The sequence below is a fragment of the Cebus imitator genome, unplaced genomic scaffold (genome assembly GCF_001604975.1).
Source record: "Cebus imitator isolate Cc_AM_T3 unplaced genomic scaffold, Cebus_imitator-1.0 Scaffold150, whole genome shotgun sequence".
NCBI classification, from domain to species: domain Eukaryota; kingdom Metazoa; phylum Chordata; class Mammalia; order Primates; family Cebidae; genus Cebus; species Cebus imitator.
This window is the reverse complement of record NW_016107465.1, coordinates 3367627-3379432: the sequence shown is the minus strand read 5'-3', so window position 1 is coordinate 3379432 and position 11806 is coordinate 3367627. Positions and strand designations below refer to the sequence as shown.

At 39.3% G+C, this 11806-nt stretch overlaps 2 protein-coding genes across 2 annotated transcripts in view; one reads left to right on the top strand and one right to left on the bottom strand.

Moving 5' to 3' along the window:
- The window catches only part of GNA14 (G protein subunit alpha 14), a 223480-nt gene extending 218597 nt beyond the window's left edge, over positions 1-4883 (top strand). The window contains exons 6-7 of the mRNA XM_017543284.2: positions 2283-2436; positions 3804-4883. Of these exons, the coding sequence (XP_017398773.1) occupies positions 2283-2436; positions 3804-3994 (345 nt within the window). The 3' untranslated portion in view covers positions 3995-4883. The remainder of the gene's footprint in view (positions 1-2282; positions 2437-3803) is intronic.
- A 1298-nt stretch (positions 4884-6181) lies between these two features.
- VPS13A (vacuolar protein sorting 13 homolog A) overlaps positions 6182-11806 on the bottom strand; it is a 239033-nt gene continuing 233408 nt past the window's right edge. Inside the window, exon 72 of the mRNA XM_017543278.2 lies at positions 6182-11766. Coding sequence (XP_017398767.1) covers positions 11716-11766 — 51 coding nt within the window. The 3' untranslated portion in view covers positions 6182-11715. The remainder of the gene's footprint in view (positions 11767-11806) is intronic.

Here is an 11806-nt window from a genome sequence, read left to right as displayed (position 1 = left end):
CGCCTGTAATCCCAGCACTTTGGGAGACCAAGGCAGGTGAATCATGAGGTCAGGAGTTCGAGACCAGCCTGGCCAACATGGTGAAACCCCGTCTCTACTAAAAATATAAAATATTAGCTGGGCGTGGTGGCAGGCACCTGTAATCTCAGCTACTCGGGAGGCTGAGGCAGCAGAATCACTTGAACCTGGGAGGTGGAGGCTGCAGTGAGCTGAGATCACGCTGTTGTACTCCAGCCCAGGCAGCAGTGTGAGAATTTGTCTCAAAAAAAAAAAAAATGCCATCTCTTGGACCCCACATTAAAAATTCCAATTGAGTGGGTTTAGGTTGAGGCTTCTTTTGTATGCCCACCAGGGATTCTCCTGCACAGCCCAAGCTGAGCAGCAGCATCTCTAATACACTTTACCTGGGCATAGGCTTCCTAACCTCCATAGGCCCATGGCGCTCCCAAATTAGATCCCTAGCAGAACTAGGATGGGCAGTGCTGCTAGGTGCTTGGAGCTGTTCTGGGGCTGCCTGGGATTGCACTTGCCTTCCCTTCCCTGAGAGAGACTCCCTCAGGACAGCTGGGATGGATCCAGCCTGGTCAGGCACGCAGGGTCCCCATAGTGCAGCCACAGCATGGCTGCGTCCAACTCCATTAGTGGCAGCTGTCTTGGGAGTGAAGAGACCATCAAAGCCACTTCTGCTCTGTCAGGTCGGGGTTAGTTACAGTGGAATACTCATGTCCTCCTCCTTATCCTTTCCCTGTACTTGCATGAAGACCTCGTGACCTTTTAGAAAAATGTCTTTTGTTTCCAAGGCATGACAGTAAATCAATAAAGGACTCAGTCCAGGATTAGCCAATAACTGTGAACAAATCATATCTTATATTTCTTGAGAGCACACTTTTCTCTGAGGAGCATAGCTTATATTACCTAATTAGAGGAGGATTAACCCATTTAATTGTCATTGTGCAAAGAAGACAAATCTTGGCTGCTGCCCAGCTCTCCCAATTGGAGATTTTTTTTTTTTTTTTAAAGACAAGACATTCAGTTATCAATATAAAAAATTTGCTCCAAATTTGTTTCAGGAATTACTTGTGACGTTCCTCAGATTAGTCAGGTGCATAAGGGACCAATATCTCAGCCCAAAGTGCTTAGAAATTAAACATTTTCTCCTAAAAATCACAAAATATTTAGAGAAAAATGAGATGGCTGCCACTCCAGACTTTCCCCTTCTGGTTGTAGATATGTATTATATCTGTATACTGTCTGGGAATCTTTCACATGTGGTGTTTCCTTGGAGACCATTATCAATAAGATCATAATAAATTTCAAAGCTTTAATACATTCCACACCTTAATTCCCCAGAGCGTACTGAGTGGCACAATGGTCCTGTGTGTCTGGAAGTTGTGGGGAAGGAGTGATTTATGGCATGTCCCTCTTGAGTGTGTGCGCTGAGCTTGGATGTTTTCAGTCTGATCCCTTCCCTTCCTACAGGGAAGCTCTTATTTCTTTCCTCTTAGGAATACTTCAGAAAGAGCAGAATGCTGTCTAGAACAATTATTGTCAAAGATAAGATTTGTTTGTGCCCTGTCTGCTCTCAGTAAATTAGGAGCATTTAATATCTTCTTGCCAGTGTCCAACGTTTAGAAATTATTATTGTCTTTCTACATAATCTTCCCCAGATCCCACTGTTACACAGGCATGGGAAAGTTATTTAAGTGTTCTGAAGAGTAACAGTATGCTCACCCATCAAACGGGCCACTGCTCTGCTTGTAAAGTGTGACGCAGAGTGGGTGGGTGCCCGGTAGCACTGGCTCCATCTCTGCCAGTGTCAGTGGTCTTGCTGGAAGAGCCTCGTCGCTTCACTGCTGAGGCCCAGTCTGGAAGCCCATCAACAACTGAGATGGCCATGTCAGCTCTGAAGCTGGCACTTCCCAACTTGGTAATCCCGATCACGTGACACAGAAAACTTTTGTCAATTGTGGGTAGGAACATTCCTTCTCCAAGTTGCACCAAAGCCTTTCTTATTTCCTTCCATGTGAGTTTTGGGCTGAAGAAGAGCTGGGATGCTACAGATGAGGGGGGCCCGAAGGGGACAGTTAGCAAGAGGCTTGGGCAGGGGCAAACAGAAGCAGGAGGCCTGATGCCTGGGACCCCACATGCTCACCAGCTTCAGCAGACAGTGGCCCAGGGACTGCAGCGAGGCAAGAGAAGAGATGGATGGACTGGCAATGTGCCATGTTGTTTCCAAAATATTTTCTTTCTACTTCATCCTGAGTCCCTTGTGTTTCACTTAGAACCGCATGGAAGAGAGCAAAGCCTTATTTAAAACTATCATCACCTACCCCTGGTTTCTGAATTCATCTGTGATTTTATTCTTGAACAAGAAGGATCTTTTGGAAGAGAAAATCATGTATTCTCATCTAATTAGCTACTTCCCAGAATACACAGGTAAGTGTCTATCTTGCGGACAGTGTTTCTGTGTGGATCTTGTCCTCCTCCCGGGCATCAGTCCGGAGTTACCACGGCTCACAGGGGCCTCCCTGGTCTGCCTGGAACAGCCTCTCCCCGCATTCCCACCTTCAAATGGAAGCGCTGGTTGCACCATTGCGTGTTTTCACCGCAGCACCTCCACACATGCCTCCTTCAATGCTTGGAATACCCTTGCCAACTCCTTTAGCCAACTCCATGTTGTTCTGCAAGACCCAGCAGAGGTCTCCCCTCCTCGGGACCCTTTCTGGCCTCCCCTGCCCATCTGGTCCACAGTAGGGGTGCCACCTCTTTTCTGCTCCCTTGGCAGCCTGACCCCCCACTTGCTCTCCTGGCCACATCACACTATGTCCTATCCTCTGCTCGCTCAGCTCTCTCTCCAGTGGGCACGGTGAGGGCAGAGGCTCTGCTTCATTTATCTGTGCATTCCATGGACCAGTCAGAGCACCTGGTCCTTCTAAAGTGTAGGTTAGACACACAGTGGACTCTGAAGTTCTTTATACATAACCTGCCCAAGGCAAGAGAGTGTCATGCCCTGTTGCTAACTGTTTCTGGTACAGGAGGTCTTAAATATTAAGTTTGACACTGATATTTAGTGGATTCATGTTTCAGCACTCTTCTTTCCCCTTTTATTAACCATATTGGCTGTGTAGTATAGCACCCTCAAGCTTTAAAATCAGCCTGATAATGTTAGTTCCCACATTCTTCCTTTTCTCTCTTCGAAAAGGATTACTTCTCTTCGAAAGTGGTCCAAATCAGACAAATTGGGTCACTATTTTTAAACAAATCACCGTAAAGTGTAAGTTTTTGAGACCGGAGGATATTTTAAAATATGACTATTTTATGGGTTCATGACGAGACACCATAAAAATAACGCTCCAGATAAACTGTTCCCTAGAAATAAAGATGGATCAAAGCAGGATCTCAAATAAGAACAAGAGTACATTAAAAATGATTCTTGGGGATGAGCACAGTAATCACACCTGTAATCCCAGCACTTTGGGAGGCCAAGGCAGGTGGATCACCTGAGGTCAGGAATTTGAGACCAGTCTGGCCAACAGGGTGAAACCTGTCTCTATTAAAAATGCAAAAATTAGCTGGGCATGGTGGTGGGCACCTATAATTACCCAGCTACTTGGGAGGCTGAGGCAGGAGAATCGCTTGAAACCCAGAAGTGGAGGATGTAATGAGCTAATATCACGTCACTGCACTCCAGCCTGGGCTACAGAGCGAGACTCTGTCTCAAGATTAAAAAAAAAAAAAAAAGTTCTTGGGAAGACATGGTGTTAAGTCTGTGTCTTTATTCCCCTCATTGCACTTGTGACTAGGACCGAAGCAGGATGTCAAAGCTGCCAGAGACTTTATCCTGAAACTTTACCAAGATCAGAATCCTGACAAAGAGAAAGTCATCTACTCTCACTTCACATGTGCTACAGATACAGAGAATATTCGCTTTGTGTTTGCTGCTGTCAAAGACACAATTCTACAGCTGAACCTGAGGGAATTCAACCTTGTTTAAAAGCTGCTGCCTACCCCTCACCCATAACAGAAGACATAATTTTCAAACTCCTCATTTTATTTGCAAGTGCTTCTGACATCACCAAGCCAGCCCTGTGCCAGGCAGTAAGGACGTCATGCAGGTTGTGGGGACAGAGATGGGTGATGGAACTTGGAAGATATTTGAGTTTACCAAAATACTTTAAAAGTCCTTATGTCCCAAATTGTTTTTATAAGTATTTTCTTGACTTTTGGCTTTAAGATTTTGTGCAGTTTTCAAATTTGGTGTTTTCTAGAATTTTTAAAGGCCACTCTGATTTACTTTTAAATTTTAAATGTTTAAAAATAGCTATTAAAATTATGTAAGCAAGGGGCCTGTTAGTTTATAGATTATGCCTTGAAACCTCTAGAATTGATTTGGGTGACTTTTTAAAAATAAGAAGGTTAATGCATTTGAAGCTTTTAATTAAATCTTGTAATTTAGAGACATTTTTGTTTCTCACCTAATGCTGAAGTGTGACTCCTTTAACATGCCACCAAAGATTTTTTTTTTTAAAACAATTGGTTCTTTTTTGTGTTAATGCTCTAAGCCAAATGGATATATATCTAATTTAGCTTTGCCACAATTTGATCACCATGTAGGCAAAGCTGACATGTAGTAAATGGGCTCTAAATAGCATATATGTTTTATTGGTGAAAAGTGTGTATATGTGTGTGTGTGTATATACGTTTTTATCCCCAATGTATATGACCAGGTCTTGTAAACGTATGCAATGGCTAAAAGTCCACATTGTTTGACAAATGTTGCGTAATCCTACCAAAGTTCTAATGGCCTCCACAGATTTGCTGTTTGAATTATGTATGCTGTGCCTTTCTGAGGAGGCTAAGAATATACCATTCTGCTGTTGGCACTGGGTTATGTTGTGTTTTTTAGAGCTCATGGTTGACTGATGGTTCTGATCCTAAACAAAAAAAATGCTGTGGCCTTAATAGTAACTCAGAAGCTTTCCTAAGATTCCTCCTTTCAAGGCAAGTCTGTGTGCCTCATCATCTCGTGCTGCAGGTCCCTCAGTAGCTGGCTGAGTCAAGCAGGAGAATCCTCTGAGAAGTAGGAGTGCTCCACACTAAAGGCCCAAGATGGTTTTGTGCGCACGTGTGCATGCATGCGCACACACAGACACCATGTGGGGATGTAAGGTATGAAATGTCTGCCTCAGATCAGTCTATAAAGTGCACCTTGGTTTGCTACACATGTTATGGGACCATTTGTCCTCATTCTGTGGGAACAACTCCAAGTGCTGAAAAAGACTGAAATTATTCTGATATGTAGTGTTTCTATAATAGCAACATTTAGCTTTTAAAAAAAAAAAAAAAGAAATCCTCACTCGGGAGACCAATGCAATAGCAACAGCTTTTGTGGAAGTTTACAAATTGATGTTAAATTTATCTAGAACAATAAAGGTCCAGAAATAGTCGAGACCATTTTGCACATGAGGACAGAGAGAGGCGGGTAGAGCCCTTTAGGATATCCAGAAACACAAACAAAATGCAAGACAATTCCCCTCCCCACCCACGATGGGCTAAAGGCTATGGACTGGGTATCACTAGCCAATTAACATAAGAAGGGTTCAACGGAATCCAGTAATTAGGAAAATTAAACAATGAAGAATGCCATTTCTTATTTCAAGCACTTTCTAGCATTGAGTTTGTGTTAATTTATTGTTGGCTGACCACTTAAAGCATACAAGAAAATGATGGCTTTCCATACCCAAGTTGTAAGAGGGCTGTTAAATAAGTCATTCAAAGGGTGGTGGTGGTAACAGTATTTTCTTAAGGCATGGAAAGGCTACACTCTTTCAATATCGGGGTGAATTAATTACCTCTGCCAATACTGATTCTGCTGGTAGAAAATTCTCTCCTAGCCCTTCATTCAGGATATATTCATTACTTACTGGGGAAATAAGTCATGTGAAGTTTTCTGAGGTTAAGAGGCAGAATGTCAGTGTTTAAGAATTCACTAGGTACTATACCACCACTAGCTTTTAGTCAGCAGTGATCATGCTGGGCTGGGATGTTGCCCAGGGCCTTGGGCAATCTGTTAGTTATTCACATTTATTTAAACCTCAAAGAGGGTAGAATTTATATAGGCAAGGGAAGGCTATTAATAATGTTTCTAGTTCTATCAAAAAACTAAAAACAGAAGCAGACCAAAGATCAGAAATCTTTATTGACAAAGGTATACATGGTGAAAATATATAATCTTACCATGCAATCCAAATCTACCAATACCAAGAAACGGTTATTAAGAAAAAAAGTCATTAGTGAGCATGGCCAACTAAAAATTGGTTAATTTTTAAAGAGAGGAAAAAAAGACTAAGATTAGTTTCCAAAAGTAAAAACTTCACTGTAAACATCTGTGTTTATAAATTATCTTAGAATACACAAAACCAAGGCAGAGACTGTGTAACAGGCAACTCAGCCAAGCACACATAAAAGAGAAATGAGGAACAGAAAAGTGTAGGAAATCCTGCAGCGATGCAGAAATAGATATGTTTAAAACTATCATAATCAATGACCATATTTTCATCAAAGGATCAGCATTCTAAAGCAGCACAGGCTATTTGATCAATTAAAACTAGCAAGAGAAAGTGTTTTTAAAGTGCACCTTTCCTGAAAAATTCATTTTTATATGTAATACACACATACAGAGATAATCATTTTAAAAGTCTGTAACAATCTGTCTGACCTTGTAACAAGTCCCAGATACCATTCCTAATAGTTTGTGAGTGTGGCTATTAAATCACTGATATTGAAAATATTTCAGCGTAATCTATGCTACATTTTTACTTGAATGTTTTTCAGCCCAAGAATTGGGAACTTTTGGGTAAGGAACTGAACACCGGAGGTATGATGGCATAACAAGAAATGTTGGGATTTTCCAACATGTTCTACTTTGATTACACTTCTGATCATTAGGTAAGTCATTATACCAGTCTCACAGGGTTTCTTGTTACAAGGACGTCATTAGAAGGAACACATTATTAAGGTATCAGAGTAACAATGAATAGTTCAGTGACAGGGATTTTCTATCATAGCAGTTTGATATCTATCTTCATAGCAGGTGTTAAACTATAATATAAATTAATTTGTATTTGTATAAAGTAATAAAAACTTTAAAAATATACCCATATCAACCTAAAAAATTGAAGTTATATTTCTTGGATAGCTTTTTGGGTAGCCAAAATTATTTTTTTGAAAATGTCATAATGCTTTAAAAAAAGAAGTCATCTGTAATTCTAAAGTAAAAAATTTTTTAAATGGCATGGAAAATTTACCTTACAAAAGAGGAAATATAAAGTAGAAAAATGTTTCAATAAAAGAAACAGGAATGAGGTTTGTAATCGAGTAGGATTCTGCATCTTCTCAATGTGCTGGCCTTGCTTTTTGGATAGTGCTGAAACAAAAAGTGCTTAAGACCAATCCTGGCAGTGGGAAAAAAGTTTGCTCTAACAGTCATATTGGCCCAAAATTGACAATACAGATGACGAGAATCAAAATTTTACCGACTAATCCTAGCTTGATTAGACTGCCATTAACAATAAGGTATAACTTCAAAAGTGTATTTTGAAGGACTAAGCAGGAGGGTGAATGGGTTTACGTTTAGAGTTGAGTTATACTGAATAGCACCAAAGAAAATCAGATTGACCAAGTCTGTATTCAGTCCTGCATATGGAATGTAAGTTATCTGTATTTTTGACTTGGATCTTAAAGAAATGAGAACTCCACTGTTTTTAGTAAAAAGGCATTGATATTTGCGTAGCACCCCCCGCCAAGAGAATGAATATTTTGGCCCTACCAGAATGTGCCGTACATATCAGCTCCCCGTTTTTAAAGGCCTTTGCCACCGTTATGGTGAATCAGCTAAAAGGTAGACAGTTGAAATTCAACTGACTCAAAAGGAAAATGTCTGTCTCCAATTCTATTACAGTAAATGCTTAGTGGTAAAGAGGTTGAAATACCTCCAAGTAAACAGTAGACTGTGGTCTTTTTTAGGGTGCTGTTTGTGGATCTAATTTTTCTATGCTTTTTCTGGTTCCACTGAATCATATGAGGGTACCTGATAAACAGCAAAGAAAAATATTTTGGAAGGTGATTCCAAAACAAGGGTGATTCCATCTTCTCACTCAAAAGAAAAAGTGCTAACCATCTCTAGACTTCCTGAGTTGTGGATCTGCTGCTCCTCATTTAAGGTCAGGTGCCACACAATCCAGACTCTTCCAACAATCACTGGATGGCCCCTGCCTCCTACAGCAGTTTTTCAAGCTTTCTTTTTTAAAACTGCATTTCATAATAGGAAACACTTTATATTGTGACCCAGTATGCATAGTAAATAGAATATTTAGCTGTTATTTCAGGAACCAATACTTAATCATTTTATATGTGCTATCTATTGTTCCTCTATTTTCTTTTTAATTTCACTTGTGAAATATACTGGTCTGGAGCTGTTTAGTTGATTTCATGACCCACTAATGAGTTAGGACTTACAGAGTGGAAAAAACGCATCCCTGAGGATTTGGGTTGATCCTCACAAAAGGTAAAAAGCAACAGCCCTGGAACCCAAAAAGATTTCTTTGAACTGTGTTGGCTCAGCCATGAAAGCATCCATGGTCAATGTATTTGGCACACACTTTGAGCTTCTGCAGGCAAACTAATCAAGTATTTTGTCACCGTCTTTTTAATACAGGGGCCTATGTGAAGGGAGTACCTGGCATAGCCTGAAGAATCAACTAATACTGGCAAGTGATAACTGAATAAGTTAGGTAGGTGCAGGAAATTCAGCACTGTGTAGAGTCCTTCTAATTTAATCTGACTTTTTACCAGGCAGCAATATGATGCTACTTTGTGGGATGTTTGTATGAGATGAGCTAGGTGCATAGATATTCACTGGAACAATACTACTGCTATTACTATCAGAAGAAATGAGAGAGATAATCATGATAGAAAAGATCATGTAAGTCGAAGAAAACTTTAGGATGCCAGCAGGATAGTTGCCTCTAAATGGATTAGGATTGTAGAGGAGAGGGGTAGGTAAGAACTGCCCACAGGTGGTCATGATTATTTAGGGTCCAGACAACAACTCAGCTATACTAAACTGACCTTGGGATTTTTGTGAACGCTAGAGAAAAAGCAGTAAATATATACACTCTAAAAGGGAAGACACTGGAGTAGTGTGCCTTTTGGTTCAGAGAGTATTTTGTAAATGTGAAGAAATCACAAGCTTCTTTTTGTACCAGAAATCAAAGTCACTCTTTCTAATGAGTAAGGTTTTCTGGTGGAGAGTTGGCAGGTAACAGACACTCTGCCTTGGTCCTCGCACAGTTATCATAGACCAGAAGACATGCTGTGCTGGACTTAAGTGCCCGGTAGTAGAGTTAGCAAATAATGCATGGAAGGGGCACAAGACTCAGCACCTCGTTCCATAGCCACTACCAAACAACAGAGAAAGCTTAAATTTCTCCCGCAGAAATCCACTTATTATAGTTAAAATGTAATTTAGGGCAGATGGTTTTCAAATACAAGAAGATTCTATATTTTAACCTTCATGAAAAATGGACTATAGAATCAAACAAATAACTGTAAATTGTAAAATGTGATGCTAAAAACACTGACTTGTTATTAGTGATCTACTGATGTTCTTATGTTTTTGTTTGTTTAAATGAAGACAATCTTCTAAAACACAGGATATCGATGTAGCTCTTGAAACTGTGGGTACCTCTAGTCTAGAGACAAGGAAGTGATGGGAGGAGGTGACGGGTAAATGAGTGGCAGGGAAAGAATAAGAAAAGATAGTTCACGGTTCTATGGCACGGGAACACGAAAGGCAGGCACTATCCTTTCTATGTGTACTACTCACAAGACCCACTCCTGCTGGCTGCCAGAGGGTATCAGAAGAATTTCTATGTTTACTATTATTTATTTTAGACTTTTCTGCTTCACAACACTACACTCAGGGAGGGAGGGGGCTGTAATTTTTCTGAGAATGGTGAAATAATCAATCATAACATTGGAATGGGTAATGAAGTATTTTGTTTTGGATGAGGACAATCTGATGCAAGCTTTCTGACTACCTCTACTCTTAGGTTTAATAATTCTGCCATAAGCAAAACCAAAGGAGCTTAGTGACACAGAAAATATGCACATTATTTTTTAACAAAGGTCAACATGGAAACACTTTCATGTGGTTTGAAACTTGTCAGCTTTTGATTGATTCAATTCAAAAGTTCAGTAAAGAAAACATTTAGGGGGAAACTACTGAGAATAAACGTGTTTTAGTAATCAGAGAGAAATCAATAGCATTTAGTAGATCTGGTCAGCAAGAAATACAATTTCAATACAGCATGCTGTTTATTTTCAGCTTTTACAACAAAGCAAGGGTTTAAGGAGCCTGAGAAGAATTTCACAACCATTGACTATACAGATTCTTTAATTCCAAAAACAGTTTATAATAACTTGGTAGCACATACAACATGCATCAAATATTATGTATTATTCAGTAACTAAATAGGATACTGCATCATTCTCTTCATAGTTCACAATCATACATTCATTCCCTTATACCTGAAACAGTCCATTAATATTAAGGTGCAAAGATCTTGGACAAAAACCAAGAAAGAAAACCTCATGTCCTTATTTTTACTAATGTATAGCTGATGATTTTTGTGATGAGCTGTAAATTTAAGAGTGACTCTCACTTGAATAACTGTAAAGAAAGCAAACCAGAAATTCTCAATCTATTGGCAACAGGACAGGTTACTGTGTTAGATTTTAGGGTACATACACTTATTTATGAGAGGGGCTGTCTGTTGGAAGCATAATTCACTATATCTAAGATGTCGGGAGTTTTGTTTATTGCATGTTAACAGTGAATGGAAAGTAGGCATTGTTAAGGCTTTAGAAATTCTCCTTTGATATTAACAGTCTATTAAAAACATGATATTAACAGTCTATTAAAAACATGGGTAAACCAAGTAGATCTCATGGAATAGGCTTGAGGAAATATTTCAAAGACTCTGAAGTTCTCAGAGAGATTTTCCCTTTTTAAGTAGGATACTCATTTCCTAAAGCTTTCTTAAGGGGAGGTTTCAATCTATATTATAAATTATATTTAAAAAGATTGTTTTTAATCGTGCTATGCATTTTAAGTATAATTCAAACATATCCTTTATATTTAAAAATAAAGAAAACAATATCAAAATATTTATCTGTAAAAAGAACTTCATGATTCTGAAGAAACCACCACCAAAATTCTCTTGATGCCAGTGAGGCAATGTTTGATTTGATTATTTACCCATCACTCAGGGAGTTTGAAGCAAGCATGACAGAAGTTCAAAATGTGAACTAGAAACATTAAACTTGGCTCCATGAGGAGAGGAATTACAGGCAACCTCTCCACCATTACAGAGAAAAACTTACAGCAAATGTTTAAGATTCATAAATTTTTCTTTTACAAAGTAATTAGAATTATAAATAGATGGATGATTCAAGCTAGAAAACCAGGTAATCTCTGAAGAATTGAAATATTTTAATCACACAGCTGTTTTACCTTATTTTTTCTTTTTTTAGCATCCAGAATACTGGGTACTTGAAATTATTTCTGTAATGTGCTTCCCAAACATGTTTTGAAAGGTACAATCTAGGAGCTGTAATCACTTATTGCTGTGTGTCTTCAGACAGTGTTCTCCATCAAAGGCTCGGAGAGGGTTCTCTTGCTTCTTCTAGCTTTGTTAGGATCCACTGAGGTGGGAAAATAAACGAACATTTGCTTACTTCAATG